The following is a 14,835-nucleotide window of genomic DNA, read 5'->3' on the forward strand; positions in this document are numbered from 1 at the left end:
GTAGAGTTCTTGCCCAGCAAGCCAAGGCCCTGGGCACTAGCAAACAAACAAAACAAAACAAACCACCAGCCAACCAAGGATACTGTCTTGCAAGTGGCAAGAAAGCATAATTCAGAAGACTTAAAGACAAAAACCAAAACCCATGAAAAGTGTTCCATATATCAGTGGTTCTCAACCTGTGGGTTGTGACCCCTTGGGGTTGAATGACCTTGTGACCCATGGGGTTGATAGCTTGCATATCGGATATTTACATTACAATCCATAACAGTAGCAAAATCACAATTGTGAAGAAAAAAGAAAATAATTTTGTGATTGGGGTGGCCACACCATGAGGAACCATATTAAAGGGCCACAGCATCAGGAAGGTTGCTGTCCTACACGGATACATACAGGCACCACAGACAGACACATGGACATCACAGATGACGCACGTGGACACAGACACCATACACACACAGCTTGCCCCTGGGCCTACGTGGAAGTCGGAGAACAACTTTCAAGAGTCGGTGCTCTCTTAAACCAAGTGGGTTCCAGGGATCACACTGAGCCCCTCAGGCTTGGTAGCAAGTGCCCTTTCCTGCTGCGCCGTCTTGCCAGTCCCAGGTTGCAATAGATATAAATACAAATATAAATATAAGTAGAGTGGAAGAGTGGGTGAGAACACGGGGTTTGGACCAGGCTACTGGGATTAAAAGCTTAGCTCCTCTAGTCCTGCTGTGTGACCTCAAGCCTCATCACTAAACATCCTCTGCCTCTGTTTCCCATCTGTGAAATGGGGCAGTAACGAAGTTACTTGGCAGAACTGTTTCGAGGGTTGGATGATCTAAAACATGCTTTAGGATGTGGACTGAGCATAAAACACAAAAAGGAAAAGCCAGTTCTAGAGACCGACCCCAGGCTTCCCACATGCCAGGCAAGCACTCCTCTTATCCCTGACTCTCCTATGAACTTTTATTTTTGAGACAATGTTGCCCAGGCTAGCCTTGAAAACTGAGGATGTAGCTCAGGTAGCTCTGGACCTGCAACCCATGTACCTCCATCTTCTGAGTAGCCAGGGTGACAGGCCTGTGCCACCGGGCTGGGCCTGATGGATGATGGGATATTCCTGCAGTGGAATATAGTATGCTATCAAAAAGAGCATTTAAGTATTCCCTCAGGAATAGACTATTTTTCACAGCTTTAATTTGAAAACCATAGTATGTTTCGGTGTGTTCCAGCTGTGGTAACTGCATGTGTCACATGATTTCCCTCCATGTAGACAATCCACCCAAGAGAAGTCAGGATGGGCAGGGTAGGGAGGCACAAGCTCTCCTCCTGGGTGGCTGTCACTGACCCATCTGTCCTGGGCATTCTGGGGCTCTTTACAAGGAACTGGATCATTTTTCATCCCTCCCGAGAACAAAATACAGTAAAGGCATCTTGCTCCTCTCTTCTCTGTGGCTGAGCCACCCGCCTGTTGGGAGCATGCCCTTTCCTGTCTCTCAGCTCCTCCCCAAGCCCATGGGCCGGAGTGTGCCACGCCCTGCACTCACGCATGCGCCTTACCAGAGTTGGGGTACTTGACGACCATGGGCAGGTACTGCCTCTTGTTTATGTCCACAGGCACAAAGGCCGTGTACTTGCTGATCACGCTGCAAGCCTTGCTGGTGTGCACGGCGTTCACCTGGTATCGGCGATTGGACCCTGTGGGAGGAAGAGCAAGGGCCATGGTCTGGGATCAGAAGGTCTTGCTTGGCTAAAAGGAGAGCTGGATTAGCAGTCTCCATCTTTGGGGTCAAGTAGGTCTTGAAATTGATGGCCTGCCAATGGGCTAATTAAAGACATTAAGACAACAACACAAAACAAAGCAAAACATCAACCAAAAAAAAAACCAAAACACCACCATTTCACAAGATAAAGGGTATATTTATGTAAAAACGTAAGTCATTATCTTAGAATAAAAGATAGCTGATTCCTTTACATAGCGTGTTTATTTGAAAGGTGTTCTATGTTGTCTGTATTGTGTATTTGAATCTTGCAGGTGGCTTGTGGCAACCTTGTGACAGGGTTGCATGGCTTCCCTCACTCATGGGACCTGCCACATGGCTGAGAAGTTTGGAAAGTTGTGGCCTGGGAGATGGCTTTGTGGGCAGGAGCACTTGCTAACAAAGCACTGAGTTGTGTCCCCAGCATACAGAGAAGAAAGATGAGCGTGTCTCTGCTCACCTATCTGCTCCCACCTCCACAACCCACCCAAAATACACACACACAATCTACACACACAGACACACATAGACGCACACAGACACACATAGAGACATACACACAGACACATATACACAGACACATATACACACCCAAAATACACATATACAATCTACACACACAGACACACATAGACACACATAGACACACACAGAGACATACACACAGACACATATACACAGACACATATACACACCGACACACATAGACACACACAGGCACAGACAGACACACAGTCAGACAGACAAGCATAGACAGATTCTCTCTCTCTCTCTCTCTCTTCTCTCTCTCTCTCTCTCCCTCCCTCCCTCCCTCCCTCTCAGATTGAAAACTAGAGAAAAGGAGTCAGTGCTTGGTCACATAGCAAGTTAATCAGAACCTGAGATTAGGTTTCAGGATGACCTGATCTGGAAGTTCTTGCCCTTTCTACCAAATAGTGAGCCCTCTTGATGGCTTGCTGCCTTCTGAGGGCTGTTCAAGGAACCAGGGCAATGAAACGGGGAAGACTATTCATGGGAAGAAAAGAGGATCATGCGTTAACCCCCAAATACAAATTAAATATGAACCACATAGTATGCAAATTAAGCATAAACTTAGAACAAAGGAATCCCGTACTTCTCATTGGCACTTATCGCCGTTCTCCAAGTGTGTCCTACTGAGATTTCACTAGTCACGTTCTGGGAAAGGCTGCCCCAGTTCCTGAACTAAATTAGCTCACGACCCATCCCTGCTATACAGGGCTTGGAATTCATGCGTTTCTGAACAGGACTTATTTAATTAGCTGTGTAATTGTTTGATTAATGCTGGCCTCTCTTAGCCAGTGTCAGGTGCCCCTGGGAAAGGATATGCTCACTTCGTTCTATGCTAACCAACCCTCCGAGCCGTCTGTGGGGCCAAACACCTAGCCTGGTTCCCCGCGGACTGTGGGGAAGCTATTGGGCAGGATCTAGGCTAGGTCTAGGGGCTGTGTGGGAAGGCTCAACCTCAGAGGAGCTCCTACCATTGTTGGCCCTCCAGAACCAGACATGGGTCACCCAGAGAAATGCTGGGTATGAGAGAGGGCAAGTGTGGTAGGAGAGGAGGAGGCAGGAAGAGAGGAGGATGTGGGAGAGATGGACAAATCCAGGGCCGAGGAAGGGAGGGCACCTCAGGTTGAGGATTCAGGCCCAAGCTCCATTTAATATGGGGTGAGACAGGGTGGAGTGTAGGCTCAGGAAACAGCTAGTGGTAGAGAGATAGAGACCTGGGCTTCAGCAGAGGTGTGTTAAGGGTTGGAGGCAGGAGACGAATAGTGCATAGTGTGGAGCTCCTTGGCGAGGCTAGCCTAGGTTACTGAGACAGGGTAAGGGCTTTGAGGGCTTTGGGTGTGGGTGGGAGTCTGAAAAGTAGGGAAGGGATCTTGAGCGGTAGGTGTGGCACTAGGTCTCTGGAGGGCGGGCCTTAGGGTGTGGGCGGGGCTTTGGAATGGGACGTAGCTGGCCTTGGGCAGTGGGAAGGGCGCCCGCTGCCAAAGGGAATCCTGCCACCCCATCCTGGTGGCTCACCCAGCTCGATCTCGTCCTCGCGCTCGGCCAGATGCTCGAATTCTCGGATGATGGCGCGGGCCGCCAGGTGGTGGAAAGTCTCGCTCCACAAGTCAGCGGTCTGTGTGTCCTCCCTCTTCAGGGCTGGAGGCTCCAGCTCGAAGCTCACTTCCCACTGCATGCGTTGGTTGGCGCACAGACCTTTGACCAAAGCCTTGCCCAGCACAGGGCTTGGAGTGGCGGTCCTGCAGGGACTGGCTTGTTCCTCTGACTCAGCCATGGGCTCCAAGTCGAAGGATGTCTCCCGTTCGAAGGTTGAGGGACAGTGGGCTGGCTCTGTGGCTGGAAGGATAAGAGGGCTGAACCTGAGCCCAAACAGGCAGCCATTCACGGAGAATGTCATCCTTCCCCTGGGGGCAGTCACTTCTAGAAAACAAAGGCCATCCAGCTTTAAGGACTGCCCCTTCCTAATGCACTAACACAGGTGGCTTGGGCTTGTCCCAGAGAGGGACAGATCCACCTTTTTGGAAGCCTGTCCCTAAGGGGCTGGGCAGATGGGGTGGGCCCAGGAAGGTTCTCAGAGCAAGAGTTTCACAGAGACACAGAGACAAGCACTGGTACTCCGTCTCTGTCATCTGAAATTGGGCCACAGCCTTCCTGTCCCCTCGGATCGTGGACCTTGGTCACTTACCCAGCTCTTCAGAGCTTCGGCTGTTAGGGGCAGACTTCCGGCTGGAACCATAATCCAGCTCTCTCATAGGGTCCCAGGCCTGGGGCTTCTGGTCAAAGAAGCGCTTGAGCTGGCAGCCTTGAGGCAGTAGGGAAGGCCTGCGGGCTCCTGGGCCGTGAAGTGTGGGGCCCTGGCTCAGGTTATGGCCTTGGTTGAGTAAGGTCTATGGAGGAAAGCAAAGGGTGGGGGAAGGGAGGGAGGAGGGAGGATGTAAGAGGAGGAGGGAGGCATGAGGGGTAGAAAGAGGAAGAAGAGGAGGAGGGAGAGGAGGAGTGGGACGATGGCAAGGAAAGGAAAAGGGGATGAGGGTGGGGGATGAAGAAGAAGAAGGGAGAACAGGGAGAGGGGATAAGTAGGATGGGAAGAGGGAGGGAAGAGGAGGGGAGGAAGGGAGAACAAGAGGAAGGGGAGGGAGGAGGGAGGACAAGAGGAAGGGGAGGGAGGAGGGAGGACAAGAGGAAGGGGAGGGAGGAGGGAAGGAAGAGAAAAGGGAGGAGGGAGGAGGAAAAAGAGAAGGAGGGAAAAAGAAGAGAATTAGGAGGATGGAAGGAGGAGGAGGGGGAAATAAAGGGGGAGGTGAAGCTCATGGTGGCAAGAGCCTCCTTCTGCTCCCCCCCCACAGCTCTCTCTTCTCTCTTCTCTTTCTCTCTCTCTCTGTGTCTCTGTCTCTCTGTCTCTGTCTCTGTCTCTGTCTCTGTCTCTCTCTCTCTCTCTCTCTCTCTCTCCTCCACAGCTCTTCCCAGGTCAGGCCTCTCAGGGGCCCAGGGACCCACGACTTAGTCCCCACCACCCTTAAGAAACAGAAACCAGAAAAAATTCCAGGCCGCAGGTCAACTGCAAGGCACAGAGAACCACATACCTTGGATAATTCCAGACCTACTTTCTTTTCTGGCAGAAAGCTTAAAACCTTTTTTGTGTGCAGTTAAAATTATCAACCCTTCTTCCCCTTATGTCTCCCCATATGGTGTGCTTAAAAGGTCTTTCCCACCCCCAAGAAAATCTTCTAGAAGTTTTGTTATTTTTGTTTGTGTGTTTTAAGGCTTTGATGCAAATGCAATCTATTTTCCTGTGAGGAGATAGGAACCAGCTTTAACTTTGATTTCCCAAATGCCACAGACCTCAGTGTTGTTTATGGAAGGCAGCGGGGCTCCCTGTAGCTTATCGGTTCGATACACGATCCTTACAGAGCTAGCATGTGTGTTTGGCTTTGTTTGTGGACTTTACAGTCTGTTTTGATAATTTCATCTATCTGTTCTTGGGCTTGTTATAAACAAGCATCCGAAAGCCAAGGGGTAGATGGGAAATATCCTTGCAACATGTAAGATGGAGTTCTTTTTTTTTAAAGAAAATGCTCTTGGAATTCAGGATCCTCTGAGTCCCACTCAACCACTGATTTCTGCAAAAACATGAGCTTGTTTAGGTGTTTTTAAATTTCTTTACCATGTGTGTTTATGGGCAATGCAGTGCACAGAGGACTCACACGGAAGGAGTTCTTCTACATTGTGTGACTCAGGGATTGTGATGGAGCACCAGGCCAGGCTCCTTAGAGCCCAGGGCTGGGTTACAGACCATGACTGCCCTGATTTGCATGGCAGAAGCCACAAGACTGGGTGGTACTACCATGCTGACTCACACGAAGATGCTGCCTACCCGGACTGCCTTCCTCCTCACAACACACACTACATCCCCAGAGTTACACACAGGGGATGCCTCTTCTGAGCACAGAACAACATCCCATCCCTTGTTTTATGTGACCCACTGCCCTAAGCTGCAAGTGGTACCCTACATACTGCCCAGACCACTAGCGCTCTCCAGGTATACTCAACAAACAATTCTTCTTCCTCTGGCCTTGAAAAGAAAAAAAAGAATTCTCTTGAATGTAATTGAAGGGGAAAGACAAAATTAGAATAGTGGGGGCCTTCATCCACAAGCAGTTTGTATTGAACATATCAATTAGCCAAGTGAAAATGTTCAGAGCCATGGCAGTTAAGACAACTCACCCTTTTTTCTGTATTGGAGACAGGTAAATATCTAAATGTGTGATGATGCTCAGTGTGTCAGGCACAGACTGGGACAATGGGCTGTGTGTCACAGATTGAAGTCCATGAACTGAGACAGTGATCTCACTCTTACAAATTCAACCCTGGGGGAACCCCAGGGTTACAGAGTCTGTGTTGTATTTGTTACAGAGTAACATGTGCAAGCGGTGCGTATTTGTTAAGATATGGATAATCAGAGTAGAAATCTGGAAACAGCGGGGTGACGTGTCACATGTCTTTGGTCCCAGAACTTAGGATCAAGGGAAGCAGATCTCTGTGAGTTGCAAGCCAGTTTAGTCCATGCATCAAGTGCCAGGCCAGCCAGGGGTACACAGAGAGAGCCTGATGTTACATAAAAGATCTGGAACCTACGTCTCCATCAGCAGGAGAGAATGAAGAGGTTGTGGTATATCCATGTAATGGAGTACTACACAACACTGAAAAGGATTTCCTCATACCACTGTGGAAAGATACTTGAGAAAAAAAAAATCACCTTAAATTTATGACAGATCTCAACGTCAGCCACAGACAACTGTTCACCAGGAACAGGCTGTGACTTCACTGTATATAAAATTGAATTCAAAAGGCATTAAGAGGGCCAGTGAGATGTCTCAGTTGGTAAAGAGGCTTGGCGCCAACCCTGACATCCTGAGCTTGGTTCCTTGGACCCACATGGTGGAAAGAGAGAACAGACTCCCAGGAGTTGCCCTGGACCTCCACATGGGCGCTGAAGCATGCACGCCTACTTGCTCACCCAGTCACATACACAGAGGAAACAAACGAGATAAAAATGTATTTAAAAAAAACCATTAGAATGGTATGCGAGGACGATTTGCATAAGCAGCTATTAAAATATGCATGTGTTCTGTGTATACGTGTATGCGTATGGTATTTCTAGAAAGATGTACTCAGGATTAAGTGGGCGTTGGTGTAGGGGAGGGAGAATTTATTTGTACTTTATACCCAACTGAACTGCTCGAAGGATTTAATTCCAAATGCCGAGTATGTATTACTTTTGTGATGGGTCATTAAGCTAAAATGAATTTCCTGTTTCTTAGACCACACACATGTCCTGGTAGGGAATGACATAACCAGGTAGAATGAAATTTGGGCATATCAGTAAACCTTGGGGGCCTTTTTATGCTATTAAGTGTGTATTAGTATGTATTGGGGGTATACCTCTTCATAAAGGGGATAGTATCTTCCTGTCTCTAGGCCAAGAACTCAGGGCATGGAAGAAGGGAGACTGGCCACTTTTAGGGTGCCTCTGAGGGGACAGGTGCCCAGCTACAACTCCCTGACCCCTCCATCCAGGAGAGACTGAGATATTCTCTACTGACATCACCATCACCCACACGAGGTCAGAAAGAAATGGACTCTGCTACAGTTTCCATAGCAACAGAGGCATCTACACACTAGCCTTTCACCCAACCAGTCTCTGGGGAATACACACACACCACACACACACACACACANACACACACACACACACACACACACACAGAGAGAGAGAGAGAGAGAGAGAGAGAGAGAGAGAGAGAGAGAGAGAGAGAGAGAGAGAGAGAGAGAGACTCACACACACAGGAAAACACACACACACACACACACACACAGAGAGAGAGAGAGAGAGAGAGAGAGAGAGAGAGAGAGAGAGAACAGATAGACAGATAGACACAGAGAGACAAAGAGAGACAGACACACATACACAGAGACACACACACATATACACAGAGAGAGAGCAGACACAGAGAGACAAAGAGAGACATAGAGAGACAGACACACACAAAGAGAGACATAAAGACAGACAGACAGACAGATACACACACACACACACACACAGAGGGAGGGAGACACAGTGAGGGAAAAAGCCAGGCAGGGGAGGAGGAGGAGCTAAGGAGCAAGCTTGAAAGAAGAAAAGCAGCTATCCTGCCTGTAGCACTCAGCAGGCTCAGCTACCACTGAGGAGCATTTGCTACAGCCAGTCATTAGGCCAGGACCGCACCCCACACCCACTGATGCCTCCTCCCACCTGAAGTCAGCTCCCACTCCATATCTGCTGGTGGATGGTGGCTCACCCATCTACATACAAATCTCCCCATTTTGTAGATGAGGCAGTTGAGGTTTAGAGAAGTTCTGAAATGAGGAAGAGTAGACTTGATTCCAAGACTAATATATCTTAAGTACATCAGGGGTCCCTGGAAAAGCCCAGGGGGGAGCCCCCAGGTGGTATGTGGGCTCATTTGTACGTGGAGAATGGGAGGCATGACGGAGTGGTGGGAAGTGGGTAGGCACACTGGCAAACTTGGAAAGGCTGTTTTGACCCACATACTTAGGACAAATCCACATGGTTTCTGTCCTGAAGAAAGTATTTATCATAGTGATGTAGTTTAGCATAGTGGTTTCAACTGGGTGATGTTTGTTTCCTGACCCTGGAGACATTCTATCATGCCTGAAACCAACCCTCATGGCAGAGCCTTGATAGCAACAATGCTGAGGTTATGGAGGGCTGACCTAGCAGGACACTGGTGACCTTTCCTGTGGTGGTTCTGACTCCTGTCTCCTTGGCCTTGAGTGACTGTCCAGTCATGGAAGGAGCATCCATGTGGTGGAGAAAAAGTAAGGTCCCAGAGGGCAAGGGCTTCCTGGGTCAAATCCACAGGCTGGCTGTATAGTTTTGGGTAAGTTCTTTGACCTTCAGTTGGTACATCTGTAGCAAGTGAGGGTGGCTGGTCTCCAATCGCCCTCCTCTCCCAGGCACCATGAAGCCTAATGACAAGGGTCTATACAGGTACCCTGTCCCAAGGGGGAAGTGCTGTGTGCAGGGACCAGGCAAGTTCGGTACCCAGTGAGCATCGTGATTGGGGAAGCATCATTAGAGTTGTGAGAAGAAGGTGCGGCTAAGGATAGAGGGGCGTCTTACTAAGCCAGCGATGATGCAGCCTGAGGGGCCATCAATAAACTTGCTTCAAATGAAAACTAACACCATCCAGAGGCTTGGCATCAGACGAAGCTGTACGCTGCATTCTACCTGATTCTCAGTGCTCTCATGTGACAAGCACCCGCCCTCGTCGTTGTGTGTGGCCATAGCCAAGCCGAGCTCCTCCCAGCTCCTCCGACCCTACCCTTCCTAGGTACCTGCAGATCAATCTGCCACTGCTGGCTCTCCCAGCCGCTCTCACTGGCAAGGTCTTGCACCTTGGCTTTCCGCAGTGGGTATCTCCTGGCAGTCCCAGTGGGGTCGCTGGCTGTGGTGGCCCTTGGGCAAGTCTTGTGGCTGGAGATCTGGTTAGTGCTGTATGCTCTCCGCCGCCGGGAGACATCCAGACCTGGGCAAGGGTAGTGAGGAGGGAGTTATCAGGGTGGAGGGTAGTGGGGAACAAAAGGGACTTAAATGCCCTCTTCCTGCTTTGAGATGTCTTTCGTTCCTGTTTTCTTAAAGAAATGTGTGCAGATGCCTCCCTTAACACCCAAAGCCTTGCCAGGTCTGGCCATGATTTATCTTCTCAGCAATTGTTCTTTCTATCCTTCCCAGTGTGTGTGTGTGTGTGTGTGTGTGTGTGTGTGTGTGTGTGTGTGTGTACATAGGACCTAACATTGACACCAGGGATCTTCCTTAATTGTTTTCCACTCAACTACTTTTAAATGGGTTCCGGGGATTTGAACTCTGGTCCTCTTGCTTGTGTGGTGAGCAATTGATTTGTGGTGAGCAATTGATTCACAGAGCCACTCTCCCAGGCCCAATTTTTTTTGTTGTTGTTGTTGTTGGTGTTTATTATTTCACGTTGAATTTATTCAACATGATGGAATGCTTCATGTCATTCTATGCCTGTCATTTCTATGCAGGGTCCACGTTAATCTCTTCCGAATCATTCCAACTTTATATGTGTGCTGTCGAATCGAGGCGGGATCTCTCACTGACAGGGAGCTCACTCATAAGCTAGATCAGCTTGATGGGCAAGCCTCTGGTATCCCCCTGTCTCTGCCTCTCAGCACTGGGGGTGCTAGGGAGGCAAACTCAGATTCTCCTGCTTTCTCAACAGGCACTTTACCCACTGACCCATCTCCCAGCCCTTTCTATCCCCTTTTAGAGGCACAGTGTGATTGGAGGACACTAGAATTAGGTAAGTAGCAAATGACCAGTGCCCTCCACGTGCCACGCCTTCACGACTTTGCCTGAGTGCTTCTGTTACCAGGAACACCTTCTCCCTTCCCACAACCTTCAGACCATCCATCCTCAGTTGTCTGTGGATCTTGAGCAGATATATTTTTCTCGACTGGGGGGGGGTGTCCCTGCTGTGGTCTCTGTCACTCTGCTTTATCAGAGTTAAGGCCAGCTGTGCCTCTGTGACTAAAGCATGCTCTTGGGGGGGGCAGGAGCTGTCCTAACCCCCCCCCCACACACACACTATGCTCCTTGTCAAATAGCCAGTACATGTTCTCTGAGAATAGCATCAAACTCCACAAAAGGCAGTTAGGTCTAGGATGACCAACTCTTTGGCATCCAAGATCTTAGCCAGTTGCTGAGATCCCAGTGTCAGTCTCCTTGTCTGTACAGTGGGCACCATCACATCCACACCCACAGCTGTTAACTGGTCCCAGAGAGTGTTTTCATCAAGTGATTAGTGCACAGTAAGTGCTCAGTATAAAGCAGCCATCATGCTGGCCTCTGTGGAAAAGGGAACAGAACAGGAAGCAGAGGACCAACCGTGGTGGGTGGGGGAGTCTCCATTGCATGGATGGGCATCTTTGGTCTGCCCCTGGTTCACGTTCTTGGCACAGTTTCCACTGCCTGGGCTGTGTCCCTCGTCCTGAGAGGGGTAGAAGACAGAGCTGCTGGACTCCTGAGTTTGCAGCATGCCATACTTTCTCCTTTTGTCCTGGCAACGGGAGAAGGGTGAGAGAGAAGTTAGACTCAGCAAGGACTTCCACGGACAGCAAAGGGCATGCAGAGGGGCTGGGGTAGGAGGCCACCTCTTGGGGTCCAGCAGAGTAAAGACGAGTGACTCCTTGTTTATTTAGAGAATTGAGGCTTACTTCTGAGAAAGAGATGGTGAACATGGAGCTGGACATTGTGGCTCACATCTGTGATCTCAGAACTATGCAACTGTGGTACAAGGCTAGCCTGGGCTACATAGCAAGTTCCAGGACAGCCTGGGCTACAAAGTACAATTCTGTCTCAAAAATACAACACGAAAGCAATAGTGTGTGTGCGTGTGTGTGTGTGTGTGTGTGTGTGTGTGTGTGTGTGTGTGTGTGNGAGAGAGAGAGAGAGAGAGAGAGAGAGAATCCCTTCTTATATATTACAGTGCTATTTAAAAGCACTGACTTCATTCACTGCAGATTTTTAGAAATGTAATTCTAAATGACATTCTTGTCTCCTAATAGATAAAGTATGTGTCCTTTGATTCTATTCTTCAACACACACACACACACACACACACACACACACACACACACACACACACACACGGCACACCTTTGGAGGGCATGATTTATTTTATAAAGAAATCAGACCATGCACACTTGCTAGCATCTTGAATTTTGTACTTAAAACATTCTGCCCGCTGACCTCTTCAACATCTGGCTTTCTAATATTCCACTTTTGTGCCATGGCTTTTTGTCTTTATCGCCATAAAAATCTGTGGTCGTAAATCCATTACACCGCTATTACATCTTTGGGGCAGCATCCCAGGAGGGACATTTCTGGATCAAAAGATCTGAGTCTTTCTAATTTCACAAGCTATTTCTAGTTGGCCTCCCAGGCAGGTGACAGCAAGTCCCTCTGCCACCAACAGCACAGGAAGATGCTGCTTACCCAACATCTGCCAGTAGCAGGAGGAAAGATGGTCAGTCTCATGGGCGAAGAAAATGGAACTTTGAAAAATGGTGCATGCATGTGTGCACGTTTGTATGTTTGTTCACATACACGAGGATGCCCATGTGTGTGGGTGAGTGTGTGGAGGCCGTTGGCGACCTTGGGGTCATCCTCAGCAACACTCAACACTGTCTGTCCCTTTGACAGGGTCTCTCAGTGTCCCAGTCTGTCAGTAAGTGCCTGACAAGCAAGCCTCAGGGCCAGATCCTCCTGCAGTCACCTCCCCAGCGCTGGGATTAAAAGTGGGTGCCACCATGCCTCCCCAATATGTGGGTTCTGGGGCGGATTGGTTCCTCATACGTTACGTGTGAGGCAGGCACTTATCCTGCCTGAACTATTTCACCAGCCCACGAGAACAAACTGATGACCTGCTTGGGTCCTTCCTATGGGAATGCGTGTCTTTCGGGGCTCCAAGTACATTTGAAAATTAAATAAAACATGATCATTAAAAAAGTGGCCAGTATTTTGTTCAGAAATTTCTCTGCATAGTTGAATAGCCCACTTTGCACAACACATTAACTGTTAAAAATTCTTAAAAACCCACTCAATACATGGCCTGTGTTCCAGTACAGAAATGTTTCAGTGTGATGAAGGGAAACTGTCCAGTCCAGTCAAGAAGCCCCCAGGCCGCTGGATACATTCCCCTGTGCTCCTTTTGCCTTAACTAGGAGTTATTTTATCTTTTTAATGCCTGTCTATTGTTACAAGCAAGTGGGTATGTATGTTCCTGTGGGGAGGGGGTGCACATAGTGAGTGACATGCATGCACATGTTCACACATGCATGAGAAGGCCCAGAGGACAAGTTCATGTCATTGTACCTGGCATTTCTACATTAGGATAGAACTCAGGTCCTCATGCTTGCACTCTACTAACTGGGCCACGCCCCCAGCTCCTGTCTTTTGATATACTAAGTTCATTTTAACTTAGTCACTGAGTTTGTAACTCCTTAAAAACCCAACCATGAAGAGTGAGCACTTCCTAAAGATGGATTGAAAGGACACGCTGAGGGTGGAAGTGGGGCGAGGAGACAGCTCTCCCGACAATTCTCACACATCTGGGGTACTCACAGATCTGGAATTGGAAATGTACAAGGAAGCATCGCACACAATGCCATATCCCATCAGCCGTTCCCCAGGGAAAAGGGAGCTGGTGCTGACAGGAGAGATCAGGGCCTCTGTGGTCTCAGGAAAGACCCACTCCACAGTCACGTCGCTCAGCACCGGCGCCATGGCCTTCTTCAAGGATTTGACCATCTGTTGGAGAGAGTCAGAACACAGAGTAGACGGATAAGTGAGGAAGATGTGGACAGATGAGGCGATAAAGAACGAGCTTGGGAGGAGGAAGACACAGCAGGCTTGGGGTAGCTGATCCAGCAGTTGACATCCCTCCTTAGACTCTTGAACTGGATCTTCACCATTGTCTCTGAGCTTTTATAAAGGAGAAAAGCATTTTATAAAGGCTCAATGGCCCAGTGCAGAGCTCAGATCTGGGGTGAGTGACACCTCAACTTCACCCTCTGGCCTATCTGAGCTGCTGCTTCTGAAGTACTGGGGGACGCTGGAAGCCCTTCTATGTACCTTTGGTTGCAGCCGCTCCCCCTCCATCAGGAACTCTGCGCTGCCTTTGGATACGGACGCCAGCCCTTTGACCAGTCGGTAGCAGACAGTGGGTCCAATTCCAAAGCTATAGCACCTGAGCGACGGGGAGAGAGGCAACTCTGTATCATTGTCCCCAGTGAGATAAAAGACAGAGCGTGGTCCAGTAGAGGCAGCTTGAAGGTGGCCCTGTTTTCAGGCAAAAGGCTAGGGAGGAGGAGCTATCATGGGGACGGGGACACATACACACATATGCGTGCGCGCATGCGCGCACACACACACACACACACACACACACACACACACACACAAGCGCGTGCGCGCGCGCACTACAATCAACTCCCAGTGAGTACTATCAGCAGGTTTCCCAAATCTGCACTTGAACATGCATGCAGAGCAGTGGACAATTCCTCCTCATAAGAGATAAAAAAGACAGACTTGGGAAGCATCCTGGAAGCAAGGCATTCTGGGAACTGTAGGCACTATCCCTCTGGCACAGTGCACAGTTTGTTCTGGTTGGGATCCCCCTAACCTCAGGTAGCCTAGGAGAATTGGACCCGAGACAGACCTGCAGGCTGGGCTGACCTGGTAGAAGAGGCATGATTCCGCACCAGCTCCAGGACCTTCCCCGTGTTGTTCACGGACCCATCCGTGATCAGGAAGAGGAGCCGTGGGTGACCCCGGCGCAGTGGCTGCCGCAGGACCCACTTGAGGGGGGAGAGCATGTTGGTGCCTCCCATGTCAGCCTGCATTCTCTGGATGCAGTCACATGCCATGGCCAAGTTCTCCTGCAGGAAAGGACCACAGTTGGGCAGACCAGTGGCATGG

The 14,835-nt window shown here is 49.4% G+C and overlaps 1 protein-coding gene across 3 annotated transcripts in view; it reads right to left on the reverse strand.

The window, feature by feature from the left end:
- Positions 1–14,835, reverse strand: part of Vwa5b1 (von Willebrand factor A domain containing 5B1) — a 53,601-nt gene that overhangs the window by 8,594 nt on the left and 30,172 nt on the right. For 2 of the 3 annotated variants that reach the window (XM_021200832.2, XM_021200833.2), the window contains 8 exons: positions 14,593–14,795; positions 13,990–14,104; positions 13,480–13,665; positions 11,242–11,413; positions 9,672–9,862; positions 4,459–4,660; positions 3,789–4,109; positions 1,546–1,683 (listed from right to left, as the gene is read on the reverse strand). In XM_021200832.2, the coding sequence (XP_021056491.1) occupies positions 1,546–1,683; positions 3,789–4,109; positions 4,459–4,660; positions 9,672–9,862; positions 11,242–11,413; positions 13,480–13,665; positions 13,990–14,104; positions 14,593–14,795 (1,528 nt within the window). The remainder of the gene's footprint in view (positions 1–1,545; positions 1,684–3,788; positions 4,110–4,458; positions 4,661–9,671; positions 9,863–11,241; positions 11,414–13,479; positions 13,666–13,989; positions 14,105–14,592; positions 14,796–14,835) is intronic. The other variant, XM_021200834.2, reaches the window with a different exon arrangement.

The sequence above is a fragment of the Mus pahari genome, chromosome 6 (assembly GCF_900095145.1).
Source record: "Mus pahari chromosome 6, PAHARI_EIJ_v1.1, whole genome shotgun sequence".
Taxonomy (NCBI): domain Eukaryota; kingdom Metazoa; phylum Chordata; class Mammalia; order Rodentia; family Muridae; genus Mus; species Mus pahari.